This window comes from Choloepus didactylus, chromosome 6, assembly GCF_015220235.1.
Source record: "Choloepus didactylus isolate mChoDid1 chromosome 6, mChoDid1.pri, whole genome shotgun sequence".
Classification (NCBI taxonomy): domain Eukaryota; kingdom Metazoa; phylum Chordata; class Mammalia; order Pilosa; family Megalonychidae; genus Choloepus; species Choloepus didactylus.
Window position 1 is genome coordinate 139523647 of NC_051312.1, and position 16443 is coordinate 139540089.

At 36.5% G+C, this 16443-nt stretch overlaps 2 protein-coding genes across 7 annotated transcripts in view; one reads left to right on the top strand and one right to left on the bottom strand.

Annotated features, from left to right (window-relative positions):
* Nucleotides 1–242: 242 nt before the first annotated feature.
* Nucleotides 243–9412, bottom strand: LOC119538664 (olfactory receptor 10G7-like). Of its 2 annotated transcripts, none has more exons than XM_037841805.1 (2): nt 8499–9409; nt 243–295 (listed from the first exon to the last, which is right to left on the bottom strand). In XM_037841805.1, the coding sequence occupies exons 1-2, from the start codon at nt 9407–9409 to the stop codon at nt 286–288; spliced, it is 921 nt and encodes a 306-aa protein (XP_037697733.1). In that variant the 3' UTR covers nt 243–285. The 2 variants fall into 2 exon arrangements, with proteins under 2 accessions (XP_037697733.1, XP_037697734.1); XM_037841806.1 differs by lacking the exon at nt 243–295 and adding an exon at nt 5710–5905 and having other exon boundaries at nt 8499–9412.
* The window catches only part of LOC119538661 (von Willebrand factor A domain-containing protein 5A-like), a 141685-nt gene continuing 134407 nt past the window's right edge, over nt 9166–16443 (top strand). For 3 of the 5 annotated variants that reach the window (XR_005217608.1, XR_005217609.1, XM_037841797.1), the window contains exons 1-2: nt 9166–9306; nt 10598–10794. Coding sequence is in view for 3 of the 5 variants with exons in the window: in XM_037841797.1 (XP_037697725.1) it covers nt 10732–10794 (63 nt within the window). In the remaining 2 variants the exon portion in view is untranslated. Of the gene's footprint in view, nt 9307–9547; nt 9635–10597; nt 10795–16443 lie in introns of all 5 variants that reach the window. The other 2 variants (XM_037841799.1, XM_037841798.1) reach the window with 2 other exon arrangements.

The window sequence follows — 16443 nt, forward strand, 5'->3', positions numbered from 1 at the left end:
GTGAAACTGTGGGGAGCCTGTGGATGCAAGCTGTTAGTTAAAGAGGAACCAACTCCACATTGTTGTTCAGAAATCTGACAATCATCCCACCCCTGATAATATTAGTTTGCTGGATACTTACATCTGAAGATAGAGCTGTAATATCCAATTCCATATGTCTAAATCATAACTGTTTTTCTCCTCTCTAGCTCCCTTATTTGTCTCCTTCCTTATGTGCCATCACTGTCCTCCCAAAAGAGGGGTCTGAGGGGTCTGAGACTCCAAGGGTTTGCTCATGACCCTTCCTCATGCATTTCTTCTCCATGGAATTGAAAAGGGGGCAAGAGAAGAGATAAATGAGGGAGATGAGGGAGACAGGATGACACAAAACATTAGTAAAAGCTCTGGAAAATACAGAGAAATGATGAGTAATTTTAAGGCTTCTATAATGAATCCTTTACTCAAACTGTTCACATAATAATTTTGTAAATACTTCATGGTATCAATATTATGTTCTGGGAGCTATCAGCACTGCTTTCAAAAGGAGAAAATTAAAAAGAATAAAAGAAATCAGAATTGATGTTTGCATTCCATAAAGGGGATAATGAAGCCTGGGCAACTCTTTCATCACTTTTTATCAGCTTTTGATCTATTCTCGTTTTCTCCTTGAAATAGCAGCTCTGGAGTACTGCACTGAGATGTTATCCACAAAGGCTCATTATTACTCTTGTAAATGTAATGCTTGTTAACCTCTATTTCTAAAATATTGTATGGTTATTTTCAAAATCTATCTGGGTTAACTAGTAGTTGAAATGGATCTTAACTTACGGCAAGTAAATAGCTAAAACATATGAAAATTCTGGCTCAAATACTGAATGAATAGGGCAACTTTTTAAATGATCCCAAGCTGATATTCATTCATCAGTTCAGCCATGGTTTCTCAATTAATTAATCAAAGCTATATTTCCTTCAACAACTTAACTAAGTGGCTACTCTATTTCAGACATGAAGGATAGAGAGCTTCAAGACAATTTTGTGTTTCTTGAACCCAGAATCTAATAATGGGAAATGTGAAGTAAGCAGATGGATTTTAGACTGTAGGAATAGTATATATAAGATGCCATGGTGAGCCACATGGCATCTAACTCAGATTAGGTAGTAGAGTAAATCACCATCTGAAGGTAAAGAAAATTATGTGTGCAGATGACAAAAGCCTGCTCCAACCACATAACTCAGAATAACCCACGTGTATAGTATGAATATTATTAAGTTTGGGTTTGCCCAAAATTCACATTTTATAGTTAAATCATACTGTGTTTTGAGTCTTTTAATTCCAATGAGTGGAAAGTTTGGTGTATAATATTTCTATTGTTATTTGCAGTGCACAGATACTCCATTTATTTTGTTCAATTTATTTCTTAGCATTTCATGTTTATTGGCCATTGGAAATATTTTAATTGCATTTTCTAATTTGTAGATGTCATAGAAAAGTACAATTGAGTTTTTTTTTTAAAATTCAGTTTTATTGAAATACATTCACACACCATACAATCATCCATGGTATACAATCCACTGTCCACAGTATGATAACATAGTTACGCGTTCATTACCACAATCTATCTCTGAACATTTTCCTTACATCAGAAAGAACCAGAACAAGAATAAAAAATAAAAGTGAAAAAAGAACACCCAAACCATCCCCCCCCATCCCACCCCATTTGTCCTTTAGTTTTTATCCCCATTTTTCTACTCATCCATACACTAGATAAAGGGGGTATGATCCACAAGGTCTTCACAATCACACTGTCACTCTTTGTAAGCTACATGATTATGTAATCGTCTTCAGGAGTCCAGACTGCTGGGTTGGAGTTTGGTAGTTTCAGGCATTTACTTCTATCTATTCCAATACATTAAAACCTAAGAGGTGTTATCTGTATAGTGCATAAGAATGTCCACCAGAGTGATCACTCAACTCCATTTGAAATCTTTTAGCCACTGAGACTATTTTGTCTCCTTTTGCATCCCCCTTTTGGTCAAAAAGATACTCTCAGTCCCACGATGCCAGGTCCGGATTCATCCCCGGGAGTCATATTCTGCATTGCCATGGAGATTTACACCCCTGGGAGTCGGGGCCCAGGTAGGCGGGGAGGGCAGCAAGTTCACCTGTCGAGGTGGCTCAGAGAGAGAGAGGGCCACATCTGAGCAACAAAGAGTACAAATGACTTTTGTATATACATCTAGTATCACATGACTTTGTTAGCTTCAACTATTAGTTCTAGTCACTTTTATTTAGGTTCCTTCGGATTTTCTACATACAGAAATATATCTTTTATGAATAAATACAACTGTGTTTTCTTCCAATTTTTATATCTTTTGTCTGTTTTTCTTGCATTATTGTATTGGCTGGGAATTCAAGTACAACACTAAATAAAAGTGGTAAGAGTGGATATTCTCTTGTCTTTTTCCTAACATTAAGGGGAACATGTCTATTAAGTATGATTTTAGTTTTAGGTTTTGTTTGTAGATGCCCTTTAACAAATTGAGGAAGTTCTCTCTCTCTCCCTCTTTCTCTCTCTCTCGATTTTCTGAGGATATAATCAAGAATAGATGTTAAAATCTGACTTTTTTTTTTCTGCCTACAGTTTATTACATGGATTTTCTCTTTTACTCTCATAATATGTTAAAAATTTGTTTATTTTTTGAATGTTAACCCAACCTTGCTTTCCAGGGCTAAAATTCATTTTTTCTTGGTGTATTATACTTTTCATGTACTGTTAGGTTCACTGCATTAATATTTTACTAAGGATTTTTATATCTATATTCATGAGGAATAGTGTTCCGTGTTTTTGTGTATTATCTTTTTCTGTTATCTCCTTCTGAAAGACTTTGTGAGAGATTGCCAGTATTTATTCTTTAAATGTTTGAATAGAACTCAACAGTAAAACTATGTTAGGATTTTTTTTGTTCTTAGTTGTTTGTTTTGGAAGATTTTTAATTACTATCTCAATTTTTAAATTAACATATGACTATTCACATGTTCTCTTTTTTTGAGTCATTTTTTGTAATATGTATCTTTCAATAAATTTGCCTATTTCATCTAAATCCTCAATTTTATTAGTATAAAATTGTCTATGATATTCCTTTAATGTCCTTTCCATGTCTGTAACACCTGTAGTGATATTATTTTGTTATTTCTGATATTGGTAGTATTCTCTCTTTTTTTCTTGATCATTCTTGCTAGAGGTTTATTAATTTATTGATTGTTCCAAAGAACTAGTTCTAGTGTATATTTTGACTTTGTCTATTGTTTTGCTCATATCTGTATTATTTCCTTCATTCTACTTATTTTGTGTATAAATTTCTTTTTCCAACTTCTTGAGGGCAGTTTAAATCATTGAATTTAAATCTCTTCTCTTATAATACAAGCATTTAAGCCTATAGTTTTATAATTTGAGTCTGTCCCTAACAAGTTTTACTTCAGAAACTTACCTCTTAAACTATTTATCTTCTATCAGTGCAATACATAAAATCAGCCCACAAAAATTTGTTTTCATTATTAAGATAAATCCATCTCACCTTTCCTTCCCATTTCTTTAACATGTACTTACACATAGAAGTTATGTTTCTGTGCCTACTGTATGCATCCTCATCCCCCAATCCCTCTAGCTGCCTCTTTCTTTTTAAAATTAATGCTTTTGACACCTCATTTCCTTCCAATCTTCTTCAGATGTCTCCTTGATGCTATTTAGAGCTCATCTCCGTGGTGGAGTGGTTTTATAGCATTAGGGAACTGGAAAAGCAAGAGTATTTGTCGTTTTGTCCCCTGGTTTCTCCCAGGAACATGTCACAGAAGAGTAGCTTCTTTTACAAGTGCTGTCTCTGGGCCTCTTTAAATGTACAATCTCTATAAAGGACTTTGTGTGTTATTGTGAGAAATAATTCTTTAAAGTTTCAGTAACGGATTTGTATAAATCTCCTGAAACCTACCATCCTTTGGGCTTATTTTGGAAATATATGAAGGGTGGTGGCTTTTCCTTCCTGATCTGGCTACTCATTGTAGCAAATGATTTTTGCTACTCCTTGAATAGAAGTTTCCTTCTCCATGTTTAGAAAATGGATGTTTAACAGCCAGCGCAAAGTGAATACGTAAAGTCCTCTTGCTTGCTCAACTTTGTAGGCTTTAGCTGCCTTATCTCCTGAACTACACAGCCAACCAAATAATTTTACCTGAAACTTCCACAAGTACTTAATCCAAACTTTTCCAAAGTTAGATGTTTTATTCTACCCAAAGAACATACCCTTATCACTTTTTCTGTCTTGCTGAGTTCTATCACAACTGTCTAAATTTTCCAGTGTACTTAACTTCTCCATAAACTTTAGTTTCTCATTCAATTTTTTTTACTATTTGTCCTCCATTTCAATAACTCTCCTAAGCTTACAATATTAAAACTCATCTTCCTAGTGTTGTAGACAAGGTCCTTAATGATTTGCCTAATTTTTCTAATTCCCCTTCTTAAGCACCCTTTCCATGTTTCTTTTATATGGGAACTACAAGCTCCTTGAAATTAGGGTCTATGTCTGCTTAATTTTTGCACCCATAGTGCATAGCCCACAGTAGCCACTCGGTACCTATTTATTTACTGAACAGATAAATGAGTGAAGTCATGTTGGCAAATTCCACTCTCCCTGAAAGGGAACAAAGAGAATGTAAAACACGTAAACAAAAAAATATCAAACAAACTTTGCTAAAGTTGACTTATCTAACCTTCTAACACATAAAATTCTAATAGTTGACAGCTTTATGTAGTGGTTAATATTTATATATTAGTTAAAAAAAGAAAAGCATTATAGGAGAGATCCTTGTGTTGTGGAACTGTTTGATATCTTAACTCTGATGGTGGATACACAAACCTACACAGGTGTTAAATTTGTCAGGAATTTAATACACGTACACACTCACAATCCCTCCCCTCCACCCCCATCACTCCCAACACAAACACAGATATATATAAGTAAAATTGGGAAGTCTGACTAAGATCTGCGGATTGTATCAACATCAATATGCTGGCTGTGATACAGCATAGTTTTGCAAAATGTTACTACTGAGGGAAACTGGGCAAGGTACACAAAGGATCTCTCTGTGTTCTTAAAAATTTATGTGAATCTATAATTATTTCAATAAAAATTTCAATTGAAAAATATTTACCTTATATATTTTCTTAAAAATTTAAAACTTTCAACATGTTTTTAAAATACACATGTTTATAGTGTTTTGAATCTTCCAATCTATTTTCAAGTTAAAACTAGGAATGGCTCTCTCCTTGGGCACCAAATACACTTCTCCCAATGTACATTGCTACATTCATCTTTCTCCCCACTCAGATCCTGAACTCTGTGAAAGCAGACTTTGTCTGTTCTTTTCGTGTATCTACTGTTTATCATGTGCCTTAATATATAGTAAATGTCCCATAACATTTTGTCTAATTGAGAGTTAAAAGAGTGACACTGTTCCAGTTTGCTAGAGCTGCTGTTATGCAAAATACCAGAAATGGATTGGCTTTTATAAAGGGGGTTTATTTGGTTACCAATTTACAGTTCTAAGGCCCTAAAAGTATCCAAACTAAGGCATCAACAGGAGGATACCTTCACTGAAGAATGGCTGACGGCATCCGGAACACCTCTGTCAGCTGGGAAGGCACATGGCTAGCGTCTGCTGGTCCTTTGCTCCAGGTTGTGTTTCAAAATGGCTTTCTCCAAGATGTCTCTCACAGCTGCCTGAGCTCCTTCTGTCTGTGAGCTCTATTATAGGACTCCAGTGATTTAAGTAAGACCCACTGTGAATGGGTGGGGTCCACACATCCATGAAAATAGTTCAATCAGAATGTTTCACCTACAGTTGGGTGAGTCACATCTCCATGGAAACAACCTAATCCAAATATCCAACAATACTGGATTAAAACATAGCTTTTGAGGGGACATAATATATGCAAGTCAGCACAGATACTTTATAATAAATCGGAAAAATTCAAAGTGAACCCAATGGGTAAGTAATTTTTGTTATCTGTATCCCATTTTGCAGCTTTGTAAAATGAGTTGGGTTACATAATCTGCTACCCATACCAGTTTGGTTCATCAGATTGAACACCAACAATTAACATCTTATACAGACCACTATTTCACAGTTTGTATAGGTAATGCCTTCATAGTTAGTATGATTTTATTCTCAGCAAACCTCATGGGTCACTTAGAGCAAGATATGCCAAGCTAGCACAGAAGGAGGTTCTGGGTGAAGCATCTTTAAAATGCAGCTACTGCAAATCTGAGGAGTCAGAGAAGCCCTTTTCAGGTCTAGCAGCAAGGCTTTCTTTTCTTTTCTTCCTGATACGTAGGTAGAGTTGTCATTTTTTTGCATTAACAAGATACATTTGGAGTTTAAATTTAGCATATGTTTTGAAAGAAATTAATTTACACTTTCAAAAGACAGTACATTTGGATGACTGCTTGTGAGGTTCATAGCCCAAGACTTACCTCCCCCAGGAACCAACCAACCCCCACAATATTCCACTATATATTAGATACTGATAAAAGTCCATTTTATACTTTAACTCAAACACATGTGTATTACAAAGTTATAGCTGCCAGTCACAGCACAATCACATGGGGAATACTTGCTAGGACCTTGTTGCAAAAATGGAAAATATCCTCAATAATTGATGACTGTATATTTTTGTCTCTAAAGTTATTTGCTTATTTTTTATATCTAACATCCGTCCCTTGTTTATTTACAAAAATAATTTTAAGGTTGCTGAAGATAAGAGCTTTGCATTTAGGATAAGAAACCAGGGGCTCTGTAAATGTAGAAGGAAAGTGGACGTAGTTATATCAGTGACTAAACCAGTATACATAGTCCATAAATGGACAAATCCTTACTTTTGAAAATCTTGGAAACCAAAGTAAAATTAAATTGATTTTTACAGTTTTTATTGTATCATAAATGCAAATAAAACCATTCTTCCTGAGATTCAAGCATATTTTTTGTCTAGTGCTTTCTAACATAAAATTTCTGCATACAGATTATTTATATAATGGGTTGGGACTATTACATGACTTTTTCAATATAGAAGTTTTTAAAAATGGAAAGTACTTTTTATAGAGCTTTGATTAAAATTGCACAAAATAAACTGGATAGAAATTTTGGAAAATATTTAATATAAAATATAAAATAGTAAGTAAAACAAGCTATTTCTCTGGTGACTTACTTAGTAGAACATTAAGAAAGATTAGGCTATAATCCTTCCTTGGAAGGATCAGACTTTCACTATTAAATGGATGCTTTTATTGGGATTCTGATAGATATTTTGCAGGAAAAAACTTAAAATTTCATTAAGTTTTCTATTAAAATTAATATCAAGTAATTGATATGCTCCTTCAAAGTCTAATGTTCATGATGGTGATTTAATTAGATTATGAATTAAAAAAATTACACACTTTGGAGAGGATGTGGAGAAACAGGAACATTCTATCACTACTTATGGGAATGTAAAATGGTGCAGGTGCTGTGGAAGACAGGCAGTAATTCAGAAAGTTAAGTACAGAATTACCAAGTAGAGAAATACCATAGAACCCAGCAATCCTACTTCTAAGTAGACACCAAAAATAATTAAAAGCAGGGACTCTAGCAGATATTTGCACACAAATGTTCACAGTGGCATTTTTCACAATTGCCAAAAGATGGAAGCAACCCAAGTGTCCATCAGTCGATGAATAGATAAACAAAATATGGTATATATACATACAATGGGATATTATCCTGCTGTAAAAGGAATGAAGTGCTGACACAAGTGACAGCAATGGATGAACCCAGAAGACATCATGTTGAGTGAAAAAACCAGACACAAAAGGACACATATTGTATAATCTATTGAGATGAAACAGTTAGAATAAGCAAATTCATAAAGTCAGAAACTGGAATATAGATTACCAGGAAACAGGGTAGGGGTAGGAAATGGGAAGTTAATGTTTAAATTGTACAGTTTCTATCTGGAAAGATGGAAAAGTTTTGGTAATGGTTTGTGGTGATGGTAGCATGATATTGGGAACATAATTAACAGCACTGAAATATATATTTGAATGAGGTTAAATAGAGAAATTTTGGGGTTGTTTATGTTACTAAAATAAAAAATTAAAAAAAATTCCATAGGACTGTACAAAAAAACCATGAATCCTAAGGTGAGCCATGAACTATGGTTGATAGTTCAATTATAACAATGTTCTTTTATCAGTTGCAGCAAATGTACCATGCTAATCCAAGATGTTAATAACAGAATGGTAGATGGTAACTATTTCATGCATAATTTTTCAGTCAGCCTACAACTTCTCTAATACATTTTTTAAAAATTAACATTGGATAATTAAAATGCTCCTTCAAAGTACAACATTCATGTTGGTGACTTAATGTAAATAAAAGAAGTTAGTCATATCTGGCTTTTCTTGACTATTTACTTTGGGTGAATACTGACCCACTTCTCAGCTTTAACAGAGCTTTCTTCACTTCCTTGTTCCTCAGGGTGTACACAAGCGGGTTCAGAAGAGGTGTCAGTACAGTGTAGAAAACTGCCACTACCCGGTCCACAGCATCCTTGGAGCCTGGCCTCAGGTAAATGAAAACACCAGGACCAAAGAAACACAGGACCACGATGCAGTGGGAAGTGCAGGTCTGAAAGGCTCTGCGTCTCCCCTCCGCGGTGCGGATCTGCAGGATGCAGCAGCCAATGCACGCGTAGGACAGCGCTATGAGCAGAAAGCAGCCCGAGGCCACCACCCCGATGCTGACAAAGATCAGCATCTCGTTGGCTGAGGTGTCCGCACAGGCCAGCTGGAGGACGGGCGGCGCGTCGCAGAAGTAGTGCTGGATGCGGTGGGGCCCGCAGTAGGGCAAGCGGAAGGTCAAGGCCGTCTGGACCCCGGAGTGCAGGGCGCCGCTGAGCCAAGTGCCGGCGGCCAGGCGGGCGCACGTTCTCGCGCTCATCAGGCCCGAGTGCCTGAGCGGGTGGCTGATGGCCAGGTAGCGGTCATAGGCCATGACAGTGTAGAGGAAGCACTCGGTGCTCCCCAGGAAGTGGAAGGAATAGAGCTGCGCCGCGCAGCCGCCGAGGGAGACGGCCCCGCCTCCTGGGGAGCCGAGGGTCATGAGCATGGTGGGCGCAGTGACAGTGGAGAGCCACATGTCGATGAAGGACAGGTTGGCCAGGAAGTAGTACACGGGGGTGTGGAGGTGGGAATCCACCCGGATCACCAGCAGGATGAGGAGGTTCCCCACCACCGTGAGTATGTAAAGCAGCAGGAAGACCCCCAAGAGGGCGGTGTCCAGCGCGGGGGCGTGGGGAATGCCCATGAGGACGAACGTGGTCACGAGGCTCAGGTTCTTCATTTCTTCTAGATGGGCCCTGTTTCTAAGGGAAGGAAAGCAGGTTCAGCGTTTACTCGGAACATAGTTCATATGAGTCGTGTAAGCACATTTTCTTGATGGGAAACACAAGTGTTTTCTTGGCTTTTATGTTTTACATAGCCCTGTTGCATCAGTGTGGCGCTTTGAAAAGGCGTGGTGGCTTCCTTTTTCCAGGACGATATGAAGTCAGCGAGATAGCGAAGAGGGGTAAATTTTGTATTCTGTTTTCTGTAGAGTTAGAAAAGATATACCCAAACTAGCAACTATTCAGAAGGCGGCCAAACTTTGCCATGGACAAACTTTTATTCAATCATCTCTCTGTCTTTGTCTCTCCGACAAAGACCTTTTTTCACCATTACCAAATTTTTTCTTATGATTTTTTTTTTAGTGTGATGTACAGCAGTGTTACTTTTCACTCATTTATTCTATCAATAGCTATGGTTTGTACAATGTACAATGGTTCCATTTCAGAAAATAAAAAAAAATCAAATAATGAAAAAATAAATGGACATGCGTATTGACATGCACACATGCTTTCAAACATACACAATGTCTTTATAATCATCAGAGAATTATTCAGGATAAATACAAATTTTAAAGAAATCTTCAACTTGGATGGCTGAGAGAAAAATGACCTTCCTAAAGCTCTTTCGTCAGCAGCAGAAATGTCAAGTTTGGGTTCCAGTAATGTTCCAGCCTTCCTTGGAGCCTGCTAAGTGCCATTGCCAGCTGTCTGTTCCTCTCTTCTACCCTGGTCCTTACTCCCTAGTCATACTTGAAATCTGACCAAATTAATAAGGCAGAGTAACAATCACTTTCCTCAACTCCTTTCTCCTGTGTTCATTTCTATTTCTAAAAATCATCCCTTATTTATTATTTTATTATTTCCTTATCAAGGGTTTTAAGCAGTCATCTGCCCTGTAAACCAAGACCAAATCACCTCACAACATATGTTCAGACACCCAAGAGGAATTAGAACTGCTCGAAGAGGATTAGATTTTATCTCTGAGTCCTAGAACTGGATACTTACATTTGGTAAAAAACAAATAAAATAAAATATATTTCTAAAAAATAGAGAAAAATATGGGGTATGAGAGAATTTTTAATTGTTTCTAGTATTTTAATTATTCATGAACTCAGACTCAAAGTATTTTTTCTTTTTTCTTTTAGAGTGGATTGGATGTTCTTCAAATTATATATTCAAAGAGAAAAGAAATGAAAAGGTATGAAGAACTGAAGAAAACTCTGGCTGGAAGACTGGGCATCTCTGACAGAAAAGGAACATTTCTTCACTAATTTCTAAGATGCTTCTGCCTTATGGCAACAAGAAACAAGGCATTGCCATCTTTGAGCCTCTGAGAGAAGTGGTATGTTTCCATTGGTTCCAACTCAGAGTCATAATGCTAAGTAAGGTTTATAGAGAAAACATTTTATTAATTTGAGGTTTTCTAGCATTTTGAGGACATGACTAAGGTGACTTAAACCAAAGCTCAAGAAGAATAAGGGAAAATTAACTACAACCATAAATACCAAATGTACACAATAGTGAAAAATGCTGAGATTTTGCCAGTTTTTACTACTTACCAAATTTTTTCAAGTAGGTTTTTGTTTTGTAAGGTAAAATTAAAGGTTTTAAGAAAGTGGTGAATAGTATAGTTCTTTTGTCTTACAAAGATGAAACCACAAGAAGAATGAGCTATAGAAATAAGCTCTTTTTAAATATCAGAGCTTAAAATTGGTTTGTCTCAGGAGATACTGCCTTGGCCCCAGGGTCCTCATGGATGAAGGAGCAAAACATTGTGATAAAAATTCAGAAATTTCTACCAAATGTACCTGTTTTACTCATTTCTGCATTTGATGACCCATCTTTCTATATGGCATTTTATTCAGTCAAAATTAATTTCCAAATGAGGGTTTGAAAATTCCTCGTGCAGTAATGATTTAGGTTTTTTCCCCCGATTTTTTTCCTTTAAACTCAAGGATAGAAAATATGGCTTTCATCCCCAAAGGGAGAATTCTCTGGTGGGGCTCATAGTCTCTTTGATAAATCTTTAACTCTGGTGATTATAGCCAGCCAGAAACAGAGCTCTGCATCTTCTATGCTCTAGGAATGATCAGAGTTTTACTACTCCGAGATAAAATATCTCACTAATTAAACTTCCTTCCTCTGGGGCTCAGCAGATGTGCTATGCAAGTTCCCAGCCTTCCCTGGTTTGGGGATTCTCTCACCTGCTCAGAGACCTCTGCCTTGTGCCTTCTATCCTCTAGGCTTAGAGCACTTTTAGATTCTATTTAAAATTGACTTAATATAACTAAAGAGAGGGAAAGTACACTTTTTCCCAGAGTTCACAGATGTCTGAGCTATCAGGAAAGAGTTTTATGAAAACAAGGAGAAGAAGAATTGGTCTGCTGCAGTAGAATTCCAAAGCACTGTTAGTCTTGGAGAAGGAAAACCAGCAGCTTTACTGGCCTTTTGTGCTAACAGAAATACTGTCACCTGTATGTGGTGGATTTTGAGGAACTGAAGCCCCCCCCTTCAGTTCTCCGGTTAACCTATCACATGACCCAATTTTCTCACATTGGTTTATTAATATAGGATAAGGGATATTTAATATAATTAATGTAAAATATGAGTGCTATCTTAGAAGCTATTTCAATAATTATTTGCAATTTAGCTCGTTAATGTATTTCAAAATCTCTTTATGGAATATATGCTATCAATTTTGCAGATTTAAACTTCTATCCAGCTTTTATATAATTTTTACAAAAGCTATTAAGTTCCATTTGATTCTCTTGGATTCTTTAGTTATAAACTCATATTACCTTCATAAAACACTAATTTTCTCTTCTTTGCAAAAGTACATGCCCATAATTTTCATTTCTGTCTTACTGTTTTGAAAAAACACAATTGTTACCCAGCTATCTAGTCTACCCAGGGACTACTTAGATTTCTGAGAGAGCTGCACAACTTGATGGGTGACCTTCTGCATCATGAGGAGGCCAGTGATGCCATTTACTGAGTTTTACTTTACTTAGGAGCTAAAGACAATGATCTAGCTTTTCAGGCTATATTTTGTAAAACACAGTGAGGTTCTATGAGATGAATGATCCAACCCTCCCATCATCATAAAAATTTTTGCACTGTTAGTCCTTTGCGTAAGGAAAGAGGCAAAGCTGAGTCCACCTATACTTTCTGGTGTCTTTTGTTGATACTCTAATAAAGAGTAGAGAAAGGTAGAACTCCATGTACTTGTTTTTATTTTTTATTTTAATTTTTAGATATTTTTATTTTGAAATATACAGAAAAGTGATAAATTTCAGAATACATTTTAACAGGTAGTTGTAGAGCATGTTTCAAAGTATAGTCTGGGTTACAGTTCCACAATTTCAGATATTTCCCTCTGGCTGTTCTTATGTACTAGAAACTAAAAAGAAATGTCTATAGTAGTCATAATGCATTTGTTAAATTCTAAGTTCTCTGTTACAACTCCTCCCTCTCATTAGATCATTTTCTCAATCACCAGGGATATTTGGGCAATGACCAGTCTAACTTCTTCATATTGAAAAGGGGTGTCAACATTATGGGGCAGGGGAATGCAACTGGTTGATATTCTAGGAGAGACTGGTACCACTACATTCAGGGCTTATCTGGCATAAGAACAATCTGGAGGTTTTAAGTTTCTGGAAAATAAACTTAATAAGTAAAACATTTATAGAGTCTTAAAGCCCTGGGTTTTCTTTAGGATTTTCAGGAATATTGTTGGTTGGGGCTTGATATACGGTGGCAATTTGTAATATCTGGCTGAAGCTTGCATAAGAGCAACCTCCGTAATGATCTCTTGACTCTATTTGAAATCTCTTAGCCACTGAAACCTTATTTTGTTACATTATTTTCCTCTCTTTTGGTCAAGGAGCGATACTAGCCAGGGCCAGGCTCCTCCCTGGGAGTCATGTCCCATGTTGAAGGGCAGACTTACATCCCTGAAGCTCATGTCCTACAATGGGGGGTGGGGGTGGGGAGGGAGAGTAATGAGCTTATTTGCAGAGTTTGGCTTAGAGAGAGAGAGACCACATCTGAGCAACAAAAGAGGTTCTCTGGGAGTGACTCTTTGGTGTTTATAAGTAGGCTTAGCTTCACCATTACCCAAAAATAACATATACACAACCACACATAAAAGAAAACCCCAAACACCCCATATCCCTTATCCTCCCCCCTCCTCTGCCAATTATTTACCCCTATTACTGCTGTGGTACTAGTAAGGTACTGCTGTTAAAGATAGTCCACAGCATGCAATAGGTAAATTTTCCCATATACCACTCTATTATTAACTCTTTGTAGAAGTGTCATATCTTTGGAGTAGTTCATGCAAGAACTTATTGATATTTGTAGTATTAATAAGTGAGATACATGATTTTAGGGAACTCCTTTCAATCATATTCACCTTCAATAGGCGCTACTACTTATAATCCTAACAATGAACAATCATCACCTATATCCATTCCCAAACATTTAAGATCAACCCCATTAACAAATCTGTACATGTTAAGTAACTGCTCCCCCTTCTCTAGCTTCTATCTCTAGGTCTCCTATATTCTATATTTTAAGGCTCTGAGTTTACATTTTCTAGGTGGTTCCTGTTAGTGAAATTATACAATATCCTTTGGTGTCTGGCTTATTTCCCTCAGCATTGTGTCTTCAAGGCTCATCAAGTTTTCACATACTTTAGGCCCTCAGTCCTTCTTACTGCTGCATAATATTCCATCGTATGTATATACCACATTTTGCTTATCCATTCATCTGCTGATAGATACTTAGATTGTTTCCACCTTTTGGCAATTGTGAATAATGCTGCTGTGAACATTGGTGTGCAAATGTCTGTTCATGTCACTGTTTTCAGTTCTTCTGGGTATATAATGAGTGCAGAATTCATGAGTGATGGGACAACTCAATGTTTAGTTTTCTGAGAAATCACTGAAGTGTTTTCCACGGTGGCTGTACCATTTTACATTCCCACCAGCAGTGGATAAGTGTTCCATTTTCTTCACATCCTCCCTAACATTTGTGGTTTCCTGATTGTTTAATAGTGGCCATTCTTATAGGCGAGAGATGATGTATCATTGTGGTTTTGATTTGCATTTCCCTAACAGCTGGTAAAGATGAACATCTTTTCCTGTGCTTTTTAGTCATTTGTATTTCCTCTTCAGAAAATATGTCTATTCATATATTTTTCCCATTTTCTAATTGGGTTGTTTGACTTTTTGTTGTTGAGTTGTAGAATTTCTTTATATATACTGGATAACAAACCCTTATCAGATATATGGTTTCCAAATATTTCCTCCCATTGAGTTGGCTGCCTGTTCACTTTTTTTGACAAAGTCCTTTGAAGTGTTCAATCTTGAAGTGTTCCCATTTATCTATTTTTTCTTTCACTGGTTGTGCTTTGGATATAAGGTCTAAGAAGCTACCTCCTATTACTAGGTCTTGAAGATGTTTCCCTTTATTTTTTTCTAGGAGTTTTATGGCACTGGCTCTCATATTTAAGTCTTTAATCCACTTTGAGTTAATTTTTGTATAGGGAGTGAGATAGCTGTCCTTTTTCATTCCTTTGGCTATGGATATTCAATTCTCCTAGCCCCATTTATTGAAGAGGTATTCTGTCCCAGTTCAGTGGATTTGGGGGCCTTGTCAAAAATCAATTGACTATAGATCTGGGGTCTATTTCTCAACTCTCAGTGCAATTCCATTGATCAATATGCCTATCTTTTGCCAGTACCATGCTGTTTCGACCACTGGGGCTTTATGATAAGCTTTAAAGTCAGGAAGCATTAGCTACCACTTCATTCTTCTCTTTTAGAATGTTTTTGGCTATTTGAAGCCTTTTTCCTTCCAAATAAATTTGATAACTATCTTTTCCAAGTCTGTGAAGTAGGTTGTTGGAATTTTGATTGGTATTGTGATGAATCTGTAGGTCAATTTGAGTAGACTTGACATTTTAATGATGTTTAGCCTTCCTACCCATGAACACGGAATGTCTTTCCACTTATTTAAGTGTTCCTTGATTTCTTTTAGCAGTGGTTTATAGTTTTCTGTGTACCAGCGGCAGTGAATAAGTGTTCTTTTTTCTCCACATCCTTCCTAACATTTGTGGTTTCCTGAAAGGTCCTTTCAATCCTTGGTTAAGTTTATTCCTAGGTACTTGATCCTTTTAGTTGCTTTTGTGAATGGATTTTTTTTAAATTGCCTCCTCAGGTCATTACTAGTGTATAGAAGAACTACTGATTTTTGTGCATTAATCTTGTATCCTGCCATTGTGTTGAATTTATATATTAGCTCAAGTAGCTTTGTCACAGATTTCTCAGGATTTTCCAAGTATAGAAACATGTCCTCTGCAAATAAGGAGAGTTTTACGTCTTCCTTTCTGATTTGGATCCATGTTATTTCTTTTTCTTGGTCTAGCTAGAACTTCTAGCATAATGTTGAATTATAGTGGTGACAGTGGGCATTCTTGTCTCATTACTGATCTTAGGGGGAAGGTTTTCAGTCTCTCATCATTGAGTAAGATGCTGGCTGTGGGGATTTCATACATGCTTTTTACATATTGAGCAAGTTTCCTTTGTTTCTTACCTTTTGAAGAGTTTTATCAGAAAAGGATGTTGAATTTTATCTGATGCTTTTTTCAGCATCAATCGAGATGATCATGTTATTTTTCCCTTTAAATTTTTTAATGTGTTTTATAACATTGATTTTCTTGTGTTGAACCACCCTTGTATGCGTGGAATAAACTCCACTTGGTCATGGTATGTAATTCTTTTAATGTGCCTTTGGATTTGATTTGCAAGTATTTTGTCAAGAATTTTTGCATCTGTATTCATTAGGGAGATTTGCCTGTAGTTTTCTTTTCTTGTATATCTTTAGCCAGTTTTGATATTAGAGTGACATTAGTTTCATAAAATGAGTTAGGTATTGTTACTGTTTCTTAATTTTTTGGCAGAGTTTGAGTAGGAGTGGTGTTAGT